Source organism: Terrapene carolina, unplaced genomic scaffold, assembly GCF_002925995.2.
Source record: "Terrapene carolina triunguis isolate 2854851 unplaced genomic scaffold, T_m_triunguis-2.0 Scaffold66, whole genome shotgun sequence".
NCBI lineage: Eukaryota > Metazoa > Chordata > Testudines > Emydidae > Terrapene > Terrapene triunguis.
The window spans coordinates 3,319,796-3,338,976 of record NW_020664417.1 but is presented as its reverse complement, the minus strand read 5'-3'; the positions used below and the strand labels follow the sequence as shown (position 1 = coordinate 3,338,976).

Genomic DNA, 19,181 nt, shown 5'->3' with positions numbered 1-19,181 from the left:
TCCTAGATCACTGATAAAAATATGGAATTTGATTCATCCATCTCTTTAAAAAGAGCTAAAAGGTGAATTCAGACTAAACTGGCCCTGGATCCACAAACCTTTACCACTTACCACTTACCATGGTAGCCACCTAGGTGTGCTACTCATGCATTCTGCCGTATATTATACTGCTTTCAGCTTCTAATCTCTAGGCTCCTCCAAATCCCAAGGCTCCTCCATGAATCTTTTCCAGAAAGGATACATTTAAATAATCTATGGTGATATTAATGGCTTTGGAGCACCCATTACACAGTAATTATTCTGGCTATTTCTTTCTTAATCTTCCTGTACTTTCTTCCTTCTGGGCATTTACAATTTTTTCATTAGGTGAATTTTTTTGGCAGTTTCTGTAAATTCACCTACCAGAGCTATTATTTTCCACAGAGTCTAAGAGCTCCATCTACTGGTTAGATGCTATCATGAAACACTTTTTAAAATAGTTTGATTCACCAACTAATATTTCAGTTGAATATGCCATAAAAAATAGGACACACAATCCTACATTAAGGATTAGCTAAATTTCTTTTAATATACTGACATATATAATTTCTTTTAATATACTTATGTATATCAATTTATTTCATTATATATATATGTAGCAGGGCAGCCTGCCCCTTTAAGGACCTGTGAAACCAGTGAGCAGCAAGCCCTGGCCTAAGGAGAACCCCAGCAGGCAGGTGTCGGAAATCAGCTGATAAAGCTACGCAGTAGCTAATGATTGGCTCTGATTCCCAGCTGGAAGATATAAATAAGGCCCCACTCTCTTCATTGACTAAGAGAGAACTATTGAGTCTCGTGATATGCCTTTTCCTTTCCCCTTGAATTGAGCATGCTACCTCTGCAACCCTAGACCTTTCTGGCTAAGGAAGTGGGAGAAAAGCAATAAACTCCAACCCATGTAGTCTACTGATCTAGAAACCCAAGGTAGGTGAGGTAATATCATTTATTGGACCAACTGCTGTTTGTGAAAGAGACTAACTTCTAGGCTACACAGAGCTCTCCTACTGATCTAGATATTTGTACCACACCCAGCACTGTAACATAAGTATCTGTTACATGGCAGTGCAGAACATTACCACTAGGCTACAGGACCGGTTTTGACTTGTTTGTTTGAAATGTGTTTCTGCGAGTGTTGTCACGTGAAGGTGTGATTGCTAGGGACACTACTTTATTGCTGCTGAATACCAGAGAAAGGAGACTGTGTATCGTTGGATTTATACATGAAATCCTCAGGTAAGTGATACAGAATATGAGGTGGTATTATAAATACTCACTGGAGACTATGTAACAAATCTAGTAGAGCAGTCAGACAGACATGCTTATCAGCTGTATATTTGTGGTATCAAATAAAACCCCCACATCCTTCAGCTTCAAAAACCCAAATCTCTAGCAGTTAAGCTAAATGAGACTCCCCATTAGCACAGAAAGGCATTTATGCCCTTTGTGAGCCAAGGACAACCTGATCACACACTTAAGCCAGTACATGACAATGGCAGTTCTCCCCGTTTTCATAATTTCAATAGAATAAGTATCACCTGTTGTGCTATGAAACTTTATTTCCTTCTGGCATGCTATGCAGAATAAAGCAGAGTCATAATTTCAGAACCCATTCAGAAAATGATTTACCTCAGGAAAGGTGTTATCTACAACTAGTAACAGAGGTACCTGCCTCTGGAGATTTCCATTACTTGCATCTGAAGAAGTGAGGTTCTTACCCACGAAAGCTTATGCTCCCAATACTTCTGTTAGTCTTAAAGGTGCCACAGGACCCTCTGTTACTTTTTACAGATTCAGACTAACACGGCTACCGCTCTGATATCTACAACTAGATTATGTATGTAGATCTACAGATTAATTTTTGAGTTACACTTACGTTGATGCTGCAGTTTCTGTTTGTCTAAAACAGTGGTCTCCAAACTTTTTTGATCGCGCACCCCTATCAGTAAAAAATGTTTGAGCATGTACCCCCTGCTGCGCCAGCTCTATCATTTTTGCTGAAGCAAAAAAAAAAAAAGCTGCCCAGACTCCTGCCTGACAAAGAAAAAAAAAAAAAGCACTCCTCCCCCAAGGATCCTCTTGCGCACCCCACTTTGGAGACCACTGGTCTAGAACACATTCCATTTAATTAAGACATAATAAAATTCCAGTTGAGTAAGGCCATGTCTACACTTACAAGCTTACAGTGGAACATCTGTACGAGAGCTCACGTAGCCACGTTATGCTGACAGGAGAGAGCTCTCATGTTGACATCATAAAACCAGCTCAATGAGTGACATAGCGCTGTGCACGTGAGCATTTATGCCAGCAAAACTTGTCACTCAGGGGTGTTTTAAGGATGAATTAAGCGGCTTTAGGTAGTAAGATAGCTGGAAACAGTACAAGCCACCACCTAATGTGACAAGTCACAGGGCAAGGCCTGATGAGAAGCCAGCCCTGTGGGCTCCAAAGTTCCCTGCTTGAAAAAGCAGGGGCTAGGGTTTTGTTTTGGCAGGCTGTCTGTGTGTTAAAGGAGCACAGCCCTTAGAAACAACAGAGACAGAGCTCCATGGGGGACAGAAATGACTGGAGGGGCAGACTTGGAAATTGAGTGAGGAAACTGCTTGTGTTTTTTTGTTTTTGTTTTCCTAGTGTGTTCAGGGAAACAGGTTTTTGTGTACATTTCTTGTAAATAAATGGGACTGTATCAAAGAAATACCTGACTGATGTAACCAATTTCTCCTCCCAATGGAAACAACCTTTAAGGGCAGGCTCCAATATTGACTAACTACTTGCCCCAAAGAAGCAACACCAGCTATAAGCCTCTGCCAAAACTGATTTAACCTGCGTTCCAGGTCCATTGTTCAGAGTTCTCTCTAGTGAGGGTTCCACTATTACTATTCAGAAATTTATTGGCACATTTCTCAAAATCTTTCAGCACAATTTGGGGAAAAGTCACTTTGAGCCTTCTTCACTGGTAGATCTGAGTTACTTTTAACTTTAGAGTTAGGACAATCCTAATTCCTAATCTGGTGGCAGGTTGCTAAACAGTATCATGCCATTTCTGCCATTTCTTGCTCCTTTCTTTGAAGATCAGGCACAGTTTTTCTTTCAGTTTTTGGTTAGAAGTCTTCTGAGTCCTAACATTTTGAACAAATATATTCTCCTTTTCATACTAGTAGAAAGTATTTCTTTAACTCAGAATTCCTCTCTTGCATTGGCTGCACAGTCTCTCCTCTCTGGGTTTATTGTGCTTCGTATCTACCTCTTTCCAATCTCTAATCTGTGGTCACTGAGTCTATATTTGGTGAGAGTGTACCTCAGGTTTGCATATTTCACTGTGGTGGGGTAGTCTGCTAGGTGACAACCAGGGTTTATGTCTAGTTTTAAACTGAACCCGACTTCAGTCACATACAGTAGAACAGGTTGGATTATAGCCATCAAATAGTTTTAGCAGTAGTTTTATTGGAAAGGTGTAGACATCTAATAGTTCCTTTATGGTGTTGAAGACCCACAGAGTTTCAGCTACATGAGGACATTTGTAAACCATCTCAGATTCCATGAACCTCTGTAGATACAAACATGTGCTTGATAGTTGAAATATTATGAAAGTTTGTTTCTCTAGGGTCCCATTTATGCCAGAAAAAAACTGTTAGCCAGAACTGTTTATAAATATGACTCTTCCCAGAAATGTGCTGATACAGTTTCCTGGGCTAGTCTAGAACAAAACTAAACCATATTTTAAAATATTTTGGGCTAACCGTTTCCATTTTAGTATAAATGGGAACTATGCATAGGCTGGGGATCATTTGTCCTTAAAGCCACTTTCCATCCTGGCATCGCTGCTGCCATCTCTGGAAGGTTGGGATGGATGGAACAGAAGAAGGAATGTTTCACTGATGTTACATCTTTTAGGCAGCAATTTCTTTAAAAAATGATGGAAACATAAGAATTTATTTATCAGATAACAGCTGTGGTCTATCTAGTCACCTCTGCTGTGGGGCAGCGGCCAGTACGCATGGTCCCACAGGAACATGCAAAATCACCGTAACGGGCAACTGTGGAATAACATGCTCATATAAGAGAATTTGCTAAGCCCCCCAGTTAGTGGATGCCTTATGCCCTGAGGCATGTGGGTTTGTGTTTTGGTGTATGTTTTCTGAAGCTTGTGTGGGACTTGAACTTACCCTGGCTACAGCATTCTTTCTGTGGATACTGTACTTCTCTGGTACTGCTGACGGGCTCGGGGGGCGGGCCGGGACGCAGCTCTGAAGCACAGGCTGCCTGGGGCAGAACGAGGCCTGCAGCGACCCCATCCTCGCACGGGGCACGAGCGCAACCAGCTGGGCAGATACGTTCCGTGAGTCACACGCGGAGCGCCGCGGGGGCAGCCCTCCGCCCCTGCCCAGCTGTAGAGCGGTCACGTGACCAGCCCAGCAGGCGGCCGCCCGCTGCTTTCATTGGTGCAAAGAGCCGCCCCTCCCCGGAGCAAACAGGTGCGCATGAGCGATTGGGCCACGCCCCCCGTCGCTTCCGTCTTCTCGGGTAGGCGGAAGCAGGAGCTGCGGCGGAGGGGGAGCGATGGAGGCAGCGAGGCCGGAGCCGGCCGCAGCGAATGGCGACTGCAGCCGCCCCCTGTCGCTCTCCGGACAGTCCTACTGGCTCGACGTGTGGCTCTTCGTCCTCTTCGACCTGGCGCTGCTCGTCTTCGTCTATCTGCTGCCCTGAGCCCGCGGGTGAGTGAGACCCGGACCCGCTCCTCTTTTCCCCCCCCCCCCCCCGACCCTGCTTCCCCCCACGGGCCCCGGCTCTATCCCCCCCTCCCCGGCTCCCCAGTCTGTGTCCTGCGGTAAAACCCACGGGCTCTCCGCTGCACCTCCCACCTCGTCTGGGCAGCCCCGTGATGATTATTGCTTAAGGGGCTTCACTTACGTGTGGGAAGTAGGGCCCAGCGCTGTTGGCAGTAGCGTGTATTTGGGGTTGAAGTGCTCAGTGCCTCTTGGCTGTTTCAGGCTGACTTTCCATGGAAAGTGGCCGCCAGAGTGGTTCAGGTGTGGCCGGGAAAGAGGCTAGGGGACAGTATGTTGCTTTGCCCAGGTTTAAAAAAAATTCTGGCTGTTATTTCTTGGAGAAGCCCAGGTGTGGCCATGCTTTGGAGCAGGGACTCAAACGTTAGCACGGGGCAGTCTGGTGCCAGGGATCTGCCTTTTGCTGTTTCTGTGAAAATTCATCCGCGTTATAAACTTTTGAACCACTGCAGTTTGCACACGCTCAGTAGAGGCTTGTTAGCAGCTTGCAGCTAAGAACTGGGAAGGTTCTGAGCATGCGTCACCCTGGTGCTGAACAGAAGTTTCCTTACAATGGTAGTTCTGGGCTGCCCCGTGCTATTGTGGGCCCGGGTCCAGGCACCAGCACCCAGAGCTGGGAGACTGCCTCTTTGTGCTCTCAGTGCCCTCCTGCTGTGCCCAGGCAGCTGGGTGCTGGAGGTTACCTGATTTGGGAACAAAAGCCAAATTTGCAGGGGTGGGAGCCAGTGGGGGAGGGAACACAGGCCAGTATTTGGAGAGGCTGGACAGGGTAACCAGTGGAGATTGGGGCTAAGTGAAGAGAAGAGGAACAGGTGGGACTAGAGTTGAGAGGTTGGAAGGGAACAGGGCAGGAAGGGGTCAAGATTGGGTATGAGGGGGAAGGTCTGTGCTTTACTAGCGCATACTCCTCTCCAAAGCCTGCAATGGAGTCCAAAACTCTCCATTCCTCTGCTGTCAGTGTCTATACAAGTGGCAAAGTCTGGTGCTTGTGGAAGTAGAGAATGACAGCCTATCAGTTACTCTGTTAGCTCAAGTGGCAGAGGCCTGTGCAGTGAATCAAAATGTCCCAACCCTGTTGATGACCCATGTGCGTGTCAGTGTGAAGCCACATGATGGAAACTGCAATTTTTTTGTTTGCCTTTTTAAATAAAACCTATATCAGTGGGTCCCAAACTTTAACAACCTGTGAACCCCTTTCACTAAAATGTCAAGTCTTGCAAACCCCCTCCTAAAAATGAATATTTCCAGGGATTTTCTCCTTTACCTGAGTATAAATTATAAAAGCAGTGATCTTCGAAATATAAAATTTGTTTTTATGACATGCTTATTACACACTGTTTATTATTAAGTGTCCCTGGCCTCTGTTTGCCAGAAGCTGGGAATGGGCAACAGGGGATGGATCACTTGATGATTACCTGTTCTGTTCATTCCCTCTGGGGCACCTGGCACTGGCCACTGTCGGAAGACAGGATACTGGGCTAGATGGACCCTTGGTCTGACCCAGTAGGGCCATTCGCCTGTTGTTTATCATTACAGTATTTTTATTACGTTATGAAAATGGCAACACTCTTCCAAGATCTCACTTTCGTAGCTTGTATCACTTTGAATAAGCCTGTCATAAGACAAGGCTCCTATGTTTCATCAAGGAGTATCAGATGTGAAACAGCATGAAAGTATTTAAGACAACTCAGAGTTCCTCCTACATAAGCATTCAGGTCTTGAGCAGTCCAGACAAACAATGCACGTTACAACAAAGCTTAAACTTGTTCATCATAATTTTAAAACAATACTTTCTGCCTATTTAATTTTAAAAACAGCAAAAAATATCCACCTCCCTTTCCATTTCTTATAAGGAGTCTTGAAGTTTAAATCTCCTCAGTGTGATAGACATGTTTGCTTTGATCCTCTTAGCTCTTGAAAGTCCAGGGGGCCCGTGCTGGCCGGGTCCCTAGGGACAGCTCTGTCCGCCATTAGGGAATTTTTTTCCGAGAACCCCCTGTAACATTTCTTGAACCCCAGTTTGGGAACCACTGCCCTATATTAAGAATATTACTGAGGATGCAAAATCAAGCACTCAAAAGTTAGGAAATGCCAGAATGCCTGTCCAATTGTAATGAGTGCCAAAGAAAAGCCCATGAGGAGGGTTTGATTAAGGTGCAGGAAATAAGGCATGGGACTGCACACTGAACAATGGGAATGTAATATTAAATAGTTGCTCATTAAGTGAGCACTGAATGAGCCAAGAATTTAGTGGGAAGAAATATGATTCATAGGCCCAAGGGTTCTGAATTAAGGTTGTCTTAATTCTGGCATTTCCTAACTAGACTACTTGGCTTTTCAACCTTTGTTCTTCTAACATACATTTTGGATGTGTGTACATACACTTAGACCCACCATCATCCATCCCTTCTTTCCAAATAAAACCCCTTGCAGTTTCCATCTGGGCAATTGCTCATGAGATTCCCAAACTTGCACTACTATATATATATATCTGCGACAGGATGCTTAGCTAAACTACAAAGCATCTACTTATATCTGTGGCTTTGTCAATACAGGGAGTGCCCTTCAAAGGGTAAGTGCAGAAGTTAACTTCCCATTAGGTATCAGTAGGGTACTATAATGAATCACACTAACAGCAAAGCTGTCCATTGCTAATATACTTTTCCCGAGTGGTTGTCTTGCTCGAATATCATTTCTATTTTAGATTTAGGAAGCATGTAGAAATTCACAAGCCAAAGATATCCAAAATGAGCACAGAGCCTCTGATCATGGCTGGCATCTTGCATTAAGAAGGTACAAGGTCGGAGTAGAAATGTCAGTTCTGTCTCTTCATTACTGTGGGTGGGAAGTGACTAATAAGCCTTATTTAACAGTGTTGCTGACTAAAGGAAAGTCCTGTCACATCTTGCTTCTCTGTTAATGAGAATTGCAATATTTTATACATTTTGCAGGGCTTTTTCAAATGGCATCCAAATGTGCAAGCATAAAAAAAACGCTACTCCCTTTGCAAAAGGAATGCTGGCACACACAGGGCCGAAGTCTGTGCCTGTGATCTCATGGGCATATTACTGGCTCGGTGCTACCCTACCTTCCCCACCCTTTTTCTAGAATGTGGCAGGACAGAATGAGGTGTGGCTGAAGTGGGCTGTGCTTTTGCAACCTGCTTGGTGTAATGCTCCTTAAGGAGCTGTTAGAAGTAGTACAAGTTAGAGCAGCCCTGAATCTACTCGAATTTGTTCCAAGGACCTAATCTGCTCCTACAGCCCTAGGGCACAAGGAAGCACAAATGGTTTAAAAGCAGGCTTCCCTGTTTCAAAGAGAACTGTTGTTTTTGAGCAGAGGGCTGGCACATGTAAGACTGGAGGTGACTAAACCCAGTAAGATGTCTTAAAAGTGGAAATCTGCAACTAGAGCTCTGATTAGTTAAAAAGTATGGTGAATAAACCAGAGTTCTGATAAACAACTTTTCTACCAAAAATAGATCTGAAAGCTTTTGAATTTAAAGAAAGTTCTGTCCAGGCAGTTTTCCCATTTACTTTTTCTCCCTCTTCTAGGTCTATTTCTGTTGTGCTTCATATGTGGCAGAAATTAAATCAGTATTAAAATTCTGAAACTTGAACTTTCAAGCAGAGATGAGAAGGAAAAATCTATGAAAACAAACCTGTCAAGCAGCCACAGTGCTATCACGGATAACACAGCAAATTTCATATGTTAAAGTTTCAAATAAATAGTGGATCTATTGACAGATCTTGATCTGGTTGGTAACATATTAGTATTAAAGTCTTTTTTAAATCGATACATTAGAAACTGATAGTTTTATAGCTCAAACAGCACTGGACTGGTATAAAGGTAATTAAAGCTGATGTTCCTTTCAGTATATTGAAGAAAACAGCACCTAATCTATGGGTATATCTGTGCTACAGCAGTATCATACTATGGATCAGGGGCGGGCAAACTTTTTGGCCTGAGGGCTGCATCGGGTTTTGTAAATTGTATGGAGGGTGTTGTGACCTGGCTCCTATCTGCTCCCCCCCGTCTTCTATGTAATCTCCCTTGCTCCCTGCCCCCTTACTGCGCTGCCTGGAGCACTGGTGGCTGGCCGCACTACAGCTGCGCCGCCCAGCTGGAGCTGGGCCATGCTGCTGCTGCCACCACACAGCACAGAGCACCGGGTCAGGCTGGCTCTGCAGCCCCGTGACCCAGAGCATTGCGCTGGTGGCAGAGCGAGTGAGCTGAGGCTGTGGGGGAAGGAGGTCAGCAAGGGAGGGGCTAGCCTCCTGGGCCAGGCCGGACAGTCCTGGGGCCTGTAGTTTGCTCACCTCTGCTATAGATGCTTCCTATATTGATGGAAGGGTTTTTTCCCCTCTATGTAGTTAATCTACCTCTCCAAGAGGCTGTAGTTCTAGCCCCATCTACACAGGAGATTAGGACCTTCTGATGGTGCTCAGGGGTGCAACATTTTTCACATCCTTGAGTCATGAAGTGAGGTTGATCTAATTTTTTTAAAGTATAGACCTATGCTTATTTCCTTTCTTACTGACTTTATACCACTGAAAATGTAACCTGCCTTTTCCATTCCTCATAGTGGCAGCTCCTATTCAAGATGAGGAACCTTTTTTATAAAAACATGCTTTGGAAGAGGAAGACTATACGTGCAACAGGACAACTGGAAATAACACTCTCAAACCTGTTAAGCCACTGAGTGCTAGTGGTTCACATTGATCCATTCATGGATGTACTGATTTGAGGGGGTCTGGTTCATCTATAGCCTATTTACTTCAGTGACAATGTAAATTGTGCCTTAAGTTAAATTATTTCAAAAGTTTGAGGATACTCTAGTTTCCTTAGCAGTAATATTGATTGCTCATTTGTCTTTTACATAATGTTCAGTGTTTGAATAAAGATAATTGAAAAAATGGAACTTCAGACTGGCTGGATAGGTTAGTTTATTGGTTATGACATCCTTTTCTGACCTGGCAAGATCAACTTTCAAACACTTCCATGCAGCTCTGTCCCTCTGAGGCTTCTTATAGGAGCTCTGTCTAGAGACAAATAATGGCCACAATAATACTTTTTTACTGATGTCCTCTTAAATTACCCAGCTTACTATGCTGGTTGCTTACTACCACTATCCTTCCCTACTGGAATAACCTGTAGTGCTGTGGGTACACACAGGGCCACATTGTTAAAGGCATCCTCCTCTGTGCTAACCACTATTATATCTCCTCTAAAATATCAAGCAGGTTTTGACATCAAAATCCCATTGTAACTAAGTAAGGCATGTAAAAAGGCAAGCCTGGCTGCTCAAAGCTTGCCTCCATTTAAAGGGCTGCACTGGTGAAGATGTGACCTACACCACTGGGATGGCTTTTCCTGTTGGCATAGGTACTCCACCTTCCTGAGGCAGTAGCTATGTTGATGGGAGAAGGTGGACATTGGCATAGGGTAATTAGATCAGTATAACTACATTGCTCAAGGGTGTTAATTTATACTAACCACTCAACTACATACTCAGAGCCTCACTGGTTTGTTAGAGTGCTACCCCAAGCCATTGCTGCTGCCCTGTAGTTTGTGCTAGCACACCTGTTTGTCCCCAGTGGGGAGCATGTTCCTACCACCTTCACTGAAATTATATCCCACCCCCTAAATGAACATGGAATGCAGCACTTTCCACCAAATGCATGTGACATCTCTGCTCTAGCTGAAGTAAGTAGGTGAAATGTTGCAGGATCACACTGGTCCTTTAACAACTGAGCTTTAAAAGAGGGCATGTGGGCTGAAGGGGAGCCACAGAAGGAGTGGAGAAAACAGACAAGAGGTTCAAGAGAGCCAGAATCCCCAGAGAGAAAAAACAGTGAGAAGTGCAGCTCACATAGTTGAACTGTTTTTGATTTATGCAGTTTTGTTGTCAAAGAGCTTGAGGGCATAGCCCAGGGTGCAAAAGCCAATTTTTTTTATAGAAAAAGCCAATTTTTTACTATAGAAAAATCACAAGTGCAGCTATGTAATAGCTAATTGAGTCATTGGTCACTAAACCTTTTAAAAAAATCTCCTCCTTAGATAAGCAAAGTTGAAGTATTTGACTATGTAGTAGGCGATTCCATTAGTGTCACCAGCAGCTCTTATGCAGAGAGAGAAGCTGTAGAGCTAGATGTTAACCACATCTTCATGAATGAAAGTTTTACACAAATATGCTTCCTGCTAGTGTACTTGAGTAAGCTGTAACAGTGATCAGACATAGTTTAAACAACCTTACACTTGAACCTCATATAAAACACAGTATGTTAATGGTCAGCTTTAAATGTGGATTTTAAAAAAATTGTCAAGAGCAAGTTCAGAATTCTGTCTTGAGAAAAAACAGCATATTACATGCAACTAGCAGAAGACAAACTTCATTTTTTTGCACATGCAGCAGAACTGATGGTTCAAACATGAGAGATCTAGGAAACGTCAATATTTATTCTCTGCAAAGTTAAGTAATTCTAAGGTTTTTTTGGGGGTGGGGGGGTTAAACACGAGGTATTCCTGGCTAATGTGTTTTAGTGAAGGTGTGAGCATCACTGTTCAAATTAGATAGCTGAGAACTACTCTCAAGCACCATAAATCTATCTTCTGTTCTTAGATGACCAACCTAATTTGCAAATAGTTAGTTGATGGTGTTCCAGCATTTTGTTTCACCACTTTTAAACCACCTGTGTAAAATAATACAGAGAGAATAGAGGTAGCAGCCACAAAAGTAGTTAGTTTTTATCTAATAGTCTGAACATGCAGAAAAATGCAACTTTGCATGAAAATAAAATTCTAAAGACTGAAAAATATATTAATTACAATACCTGTTAAATGCATTAAAACATTACAAAATGTCTATGTTCTTATACAAATCTATAACCAGGACATTTATAAAAAATAAATAGGCACTCTAGCTAAATCAATGTCAGATCATACATTAGTTAAATATTAAATAAACATAGGGCCTGTAGAGTAAATATAAAAACTGAAGGTGTCAATTATATAATAGTGCACATATAACTTATCTGGTAAACAGGTCATATACAAAAGGTTTTGCCTGGAAAGACAGCTTCAAGCAAAGCAAAGAAAGATCAATGTTCATCTAAGTGACTTCAATGAAGATTGTTGCATTTCAGAACCCCAGAAGAACCTAAGCAGCTAGTCTTGAGTAAACTCACCAATTATGCTCACTAGCTTTCTGGAAACCAAATTCACTTGTTTGTGTTATTAATAGGCATTCACATTGTTCCTTTGTATAGAAGTATGAATGTTTGCTATGAACAACATTTTAAGTTTGCTCTTGTATAGTATTCAGTGTTGTTGCTGTGCTGTTTATACATTAAAATACTGCAATTTCAAATACACCTCAACCCCGATATAACGCTGTCCTTGGGAGCCAAAAAATCTTACCATGTTATATTGAACTTGCTTTGATCTGCCGGAGCGCGCAGCCCCGCCCCCCTGGAGTTCTGCTTTACCGCGTTATATCTGAATTCGTATTATATCAGGTCACATTATATTGGGGTAGAGGTGTACAAGATTTCTGGAAAAGCTTGACAAGTTCTAGTACTATTTAAGTTTTTTAAAGATGTAATTTTAATTAACTGTGTACATTAAGTAATGCCTATCTGGTATGGGTTAAAAATTCATTTTTAAAAGCTATTTTTAACAAACAAAAAGCTTAACAGTGGGAATCTTCCATGCTGTCACACATCCAAGTGTTTTTAAATCAAGTTCTTTCTCCCCACCCAATATGTAAGGATTTCAGTAGGTTCAATTTCACTTGCATTCATATCCATACATGTTGAATGTATTTGCTTTAGATGTAACAATATCAATTCCAGAATTAATTCTTTCAAATGCTACTAGGTGATTGAAAAGTATAAAGGGACTGGTTTGAGATATTTGGTCTGAGGCATATCATGTTTGCATTATATTAAAAATGACAAATCTTAGGACATTGCCAAAGTAACCAAAGCTTCTGTTTTATATTTTGGATAACTTAAAATACACATGACTGTCACCATTTGGTTGAAGCACTGTAATTCACATAATGTACAAAAACATTTAAACCTGTCTGACCACAGGGCAAGTATAACATACATATGTAGCATTAAGCTCAGAACTAAAAGGCATTTTACACTTAACTGTAATCAGTACCACCCAATTTTAAAAAACTAAGCACCTTCCTTTACATTTAAGAAAGCCATGAGCTTCAACTACTCATTCTACACAGTCCTGCTTTGGTAGCGTTCATTACAAGTTACATTAGTTATTTCAATGGCCAACAAATGGTACAAAGCATTAACGGATTACAGTGAAGCTGAATTCTGAACCTCCCTAAAGGGTGCAGATTCAATTAAAAGCCTATCCAAAGGGGTTGTAGATTCACCCATTCATTGAAAATACAGTCTAGAAATGTTTTGGAGTGGGAGACTGCTAGCTGGGGACAAAGTTCTGTAACAGTAAGTCAAACTGACTGATCCCATAAATTTGCTCAGGTTTATGTGAACCACAGTGATGTATTTTCAAGAGGGAAGGTGAAAAGACAGACAGGTACATAGTAGGGTTGAATTTGATTTTGCAGCTGTATGCAATCTGACCTGAAGAATAAGGTCTTGAATGTAAATGTACTGCTTCTTAAATTAATCTGTTGTAGCTACGTGACAACTTCATATCCTAAAATATATTAGTTTCTACAGCACATTGCAGACTACTATATTAATTTGTAGCTTACATAGCTAAATTAAATTTCAGTAATAAGTTAAATTATCATGGCTTTGCTTGTGGAACACTGACTAGAATTTAAGTTAAGGAGCAAACAGTTGGATAAAAAAGTGTACAAATATGGAACTGGAGTTTTAGGATAATTTAAAAAAAATCTCAATTCCCTTGTAAAGTTCTGTTTGTAGTTCATGTAGACTACACTAATTTGTAAAATCACTCATTAAGGCATCATTTTGAGTACTAAAAATCCAATTCTCTGGGTAAACTTGCATTAAAAAAAAGACACTTAAAGGAAATTAAGTTAGACTTTCACAGAAGTCAGATGAAGAAATAGGTAACACATTGTTACTCATTAGGAACAATGGTTCCATAAAGCAGATATTGTTCTGATATGTACCATGCCATGTATGGTACTGTGTTTATCAGCATATCACTAGCTAGTTTAAAGGATTACAGGTTAATTTACACCTTTTTTCAGTCTGTGAGCACTAAGCCACAAGTGTATTAAGCTCTCCAGTAAAATGAACAACTTTTTATTTAGTTAATCTCGTATGCTGACTGATCTACCTAGGTATTAATTAAAAGCACACACTTAAGGGGGCCATTTGTAACAGACTTACAAACTTATTCAGCATCATCACATGGAGGTAAACATTGTTAAGGCAAGAAAAATGACAAATCCATGGCCAAAACTTTAGCACCTTTTCCCCTGCTCACCCAGATTTGAAGAATCATTTAAAGAGTCATATCTCTTAAAAGCATAGCTGACAGGATACCTAAGTATGCAGTGTTGTAGCTGTGTCCGTCCCAGGATAGTAGAGACACAAAGTGGGTGAGGTAATATATTTTATTGGACCAACTTCTGAGCTCTGGATACCTGTCACCACACATTGAGGAGTCCATGCTTCCTACCCCATAAGCAGACCATGTGAAATGCATAAGAAAATGGATTTGACAATCTACCTGTTGCAATGTATTCCTTCTATGCTAGGTTTGTATCTCTGTTCAGATGTTGGATGACTAGAATCAAGAGTACCAGGGTATACAATGCCCAGGTCTATTCCAGTTGGTGGTAGATGCTCATCTTTGTGAAAGCCACTGTCTGCAAAATACAGCTTGGGTCTCTGATGGTATTTCATCCTGTATGTATCTGTCATGCAGCTATCTACTGAAAAATAGGTTGTCAGAGATACACTATCATTTGCATCAGGAGAACTAACACTTGGTCCTGTGTGCTGAGATCCTTTATTACATATACTGCCAGATACAGTCTGACAGTCATTAACTGATGACTTAGGTGCAGAATCCAGTTTGTGAATGGTGTGATCATTCCCTTGAAATGTTTCTTTAAATCTTTCTTCATTTGTAAATGCACCTTCTGATGCAGATTTTGAAGCAATAGCTGTTTGCCTTTCAAAACCTGAAGGATTACTCTGTAACACTTCTGGCAATGTTACATCAGCTGTAGATTCATTTTTTGATCCTAGCGAAACATTCAGAGTATATTTCTTTGGAGGTAAAGGAGGTGGAAGATTTTGGTAAATTACTTCTGGAATCTGAAGATTATTAGTCCTACTGAATGACTGAACAGCACGTTCACCAGATGAGGACAGCTCCGTATGGGACTGTTCTAACAGATTCTGCTGAACTAAAGATACAAGCCCTGACTTTGATCCAAGAGTTCTTGTATGAGGAGACTGCAGCGGAGATGATGAGAGAAATTCATTGTTGTTCACTCTCTTTCCACACACAACTGAGAGTTCAGTGTTATAAGGGTGGGCTGAGCTTTCAGCACTGTACATTGGCATACTGATCTTCTCAAATTTATCTGGATTAAGCCACTCTGAAGAGCTCTGTTCATTTAATTTGCCGATCTTTGTTTCTCTCTTAACATGGTCCTTAAAATTTGGCTGTAGAGTCGATGAAGGGAATATTTTCTTGTGTGGCATCTCTGCTCTAAAATATAAACATGCACAGGTATTTGGGAACCAGTCACAAGAGATTTCTTCACAAACATTTACACATGCATTTTTTTTAAAGCATATACCACACCCATAAATCCTAAGTAATATGAATATGCAATTTTTTTTATAATGGTGTTCTTGGAGACACTATTTAAATATCCTTTACTCTTGATCTAACTGGAGGATTCAGAGACTTATTTAACAAATACTCATTTAGCTCAAAGATATATCTAATCACAGCAGATTTTCTTTCATAAGAAATTTGAAGGATTAACAAAGCTCTACCAAAGCTTCATAGATTCACCTCCAATAAGGAAAGAGGAATCTTGCTAAAGCATAGAATGGAGTCAGGTCTGGGTTCTTTACCTAATCCTACACCACACTGACTTTTGGGCAAGTCAAGTATGTCAAAAATTTGAAAAAAAAATGTCCACTACTTTTGGTTACCCAATTTTACACTCCAGGTCCTGATTTTCAGAAATGCTAGGCACCTGCAGCTCCCACTGACTTCAGTTGGAGCTGTGGATACACATCACTTCAGAAAGGCAGATCTAGGTGTTAGGGAACTGACTATCCCATTTTTACAGTTGTCAGAAGACAGTTTGACCAATCATTTGTTGTATGAATGTACAAATTACAACACTTACGAATAACATCACTTTAAACTCCTGACCTAGTTAAACTGGTTAAATATCAGATAAAGGCCAGATTATTAAATGCTAGTTAGGTGCCTATCTGAATCTTTAGGTGCCTAAATCCCTTTAAAAATCTAGCCTAAAATTTGGTTCTCTGTTGGCTGATCCTTATAAACATCAATCAGGTTTCCTTGTCTTTTCAAAGAGCAAATATGTCAGCCAAGTCATTTTGACACACGAGGTACAATATTAAAAGAATGTCTGAAGGCTAGGTTTGAAATACATTTGGATATATTATATATTCTCTTCCGGTCAACAAATGGAGCTCCACATGGACATTGCATTTCAGATAGGAAAGTTTCACAGTAAAGAAACAAAAAATTAATTACCTCTTCAGTGGAGGACTGTGCATCTGCAATTGAGATTCTGAAGGAAAGTTAGTGTGTGGTCTGTAATTAGCTTCCATATTCATTTGGTCTTTCCTCAAGTCTGGAAAAAAAATAGCCCAGTTTTACTTTACAATAAGTAAAATGCTTCCTCTTTCTTAGGGGTTCATTACAAGTTACTTACACTAACAAAACAAACCTCCACTAAACAGGACACTGTTCATTATTTTCAAAATTACAATGAAAAGACTATGGTCAACAAAACCACTTCCAGTAAAAACCTTCTACACCTTTTTTCATAAGTTCAATTTGTTACACTTCAAAAAACGGCTTTTTAATAAGACCTACTAAAATACCTACATACTGAATAGCTTAATTACTAAAAATATACCTCCGATCTCTGTTAATATCACATACTTAAACACCTAGCAAGTGATGGACACAGTGCATTTTTAAGATTTCTAGATGATGTCCATGGAGGCACAAGGTTAAAGGTTAACTTCAACTCCCCCAAAAAGTATAAAGAACAGGTACTTAATCCTACAGTATCTGTGTTCAAGTTATATTGACTATATATATGCTATTGGTTTCCATGTCCCTCATGTGCATAAGGTCAGATTCTTTTTACCAGCAATGTCCATTGGGACCATGCCTGTACCCTAGATGTTCTCATGTCCCCATCATCCAAGGACATAAAGGGGCAGGGCAAGCGCAATTATCCTTAGTTCTTTCACCAATACAGAATCACAGAAAGGTGGACATCATAGTAGCAGAGAAAGAAGGAGAGTCGTTGAATCCACATGGACAACACATTTTGAAGAATCACAATTACTTTAGGTAAGTAACCATTCTTTTGAGCAATTGTTTACATGGATTCTACTCTTGGTAACGAACAAGCAGTTGCCTGTTTGCTTGGAGGTAGATACTAGAGTTCCTTCTTTAACAATGACTGCAGGATAGTCCTACCAAAATGGACATCCCAACTGGAAGCCTCTACACCAAGGCGCAGGGTCTTCTAAAGGGTGGGCCAAACTCCACATACCTGCATCCCAGATTGCAGGGAGAGGGACATTCTTCAAAAAGGCAACAGAGCATGCATGATTTCCAGTAGAATGATCTCTAATGTAGCAAGGTGACTCTAACCTGGTTAACTCATAACATGTCCTTATATAGCTGGAGACCCACTTACATAACCTGTGAGGGGGTATAAGTTCCCCCTTAACTATCAGCAAAGGCCATGACTAGCTTGAGCATGTTCTTGAATGATTTTGCCTTGTTGATGTAGGAAGACAGTTCTCCTTACTACACTTATTGTGTGTGAAGTTTAGCTTCTCCCAGGGTTGAATGAGGTTTGAGACAGAAAACTAGGAAGCAAATAGATTGGGTGATATGGAACTCAAACCACCTTGAGCAGGAACTTCAGTGATGCCTAAGAGAGACCTTGTATTTATGAAACCTTGTATAAGGGGGACCTGACATGAAAGCACAAGTTTCCCCTACCCTTCTAGTTAATGTACCAGCCACTAAAAAAGCAACTGAAAAGTAGCAACCTATTCCTTGTACCAAAGGTTAGAATGGTATGGGGGGGGGGGGGGAGAGAAGGGAGGACAGCTGTGTTGAAAGTTTCATCAGTTGTGAATACAGGAACTGCCTATCCTATGCTAGGGCTATCAGAAATGCTCGGTCCTGTGTCTTGATTCGCCTTTCTTGGAACCCTTGGTATCACAGTGAATCAGCAGAAAGGCATACATCAGTCCTGGCATCTAGGAGATATGAGAGGCATCTGCCAAGGAGCCTGGGCTCAAACGCCACCCTCCCCTCCCCCCCCCCCAAAAACAAAATATCTGACACTTGTTGGCCTGGTCTGTGGCTGGGAAGGTGCTGATTCACTAAATGTATTCTGAATAAGATCCCACAATTCCAAAGCTACATAGCCTCCCAGCAGAAGGAGGATGATCTTGTTCTTTCCTACCTGTTGACATGCATAGGTGTGAAGTTGTCTGTTAGCACTTGTACTGTGGAACCCTGAAGAGGCAGGAATATTTACATGCCAGGCAGATGGCTCTGAGCTCTAGGACATTTATACAGAGACAGGCTTCTTGAGGAGACCATAGGGCCCTGAATCCAAAGGTGATCTAGAAGAGGTCACCCAAGTCTTGGTAAGCAGAGGGTAGAGAAGAGTACTTTCTTGAAGACCTGAAGAGGGTCAGTCTTCCCACCAGTTTAATGAGATGACTTCTTCTGGGACCATGACCATCACATGCACATGGGGTCTACTGTAGATACACTGATTTGAACACTTGCATAGAGCATAGGTGAAGTCTGGCAAACCATGTTATACAGGTGCTTGAAGCCATGTGTCCCAGAAGTCAAGCATGTTTTCACTGATTTTCTTGGGTGATCCTGAAGTTGGTTGGTAAGATCTATTATTGTTTGGAATCTTTCCTATGGAACGTAAACTGTTGACCTAGAGTCCACTGATCCTGCTCCAATGAAAGCTATGCTCTCAGCCATTAAAAAAAAAAAATTAATGGAGATATCCTATCTCCTAGAACTGGAAGGGACCTTGAAAGGTCATCGAGTCCAGCCTCCTGCCTTCACTAGCAGGACCAAGTACTGATTTTTGCCCCAGATCCC

General features: G+C 41.4%; 1 protein-coding gene and 1 long non-coding RNA gene across 2 annotated transcripts in view; one reads left to right on the top strand and one right to left on the bottom strand.

Annotated features, from left to right (window-relative positions):
• Positions 1–4,554: 4,554 nt before the first annotated feature.
• LOC112115902 lies at positions 4,555–9,749 on the top strand. Its single transcript, XR_002908861.2, has 2 exons — positions 4,555–4,751; positions 9,409–9,749. It is a non-coding gene; the product is annotated as an uncharacterized LOC112115902 (long non-coding RNA).
• Positions 9,750–12,591: 2,842 nt separating this feature from the next.
• Positions 12,592–19,181, bottom strand: part of USP53 (ubiquitin specific peptidase 53) — a 56,985-nt gene continuing 50,395 nt past the window's right edge. Inside the window, exons 15-16 of the mRNA XM_024213079.3 lie at positions 16,548–16,647; positions 12,592–15,515 (exon numbers count right to left, since the gene is read on the bottom strand). Coding sequence (XP_024068847.2) covers positions 14,519–15,515; positions 16,548–16,647 — 1,097 coding nt within the window. The 3' untranslated portion in view covers positions 12,592–14,518. The remainder of the gene's footprint in view (positions 15,516–16,547; positions 16,648–19,181) is intronic.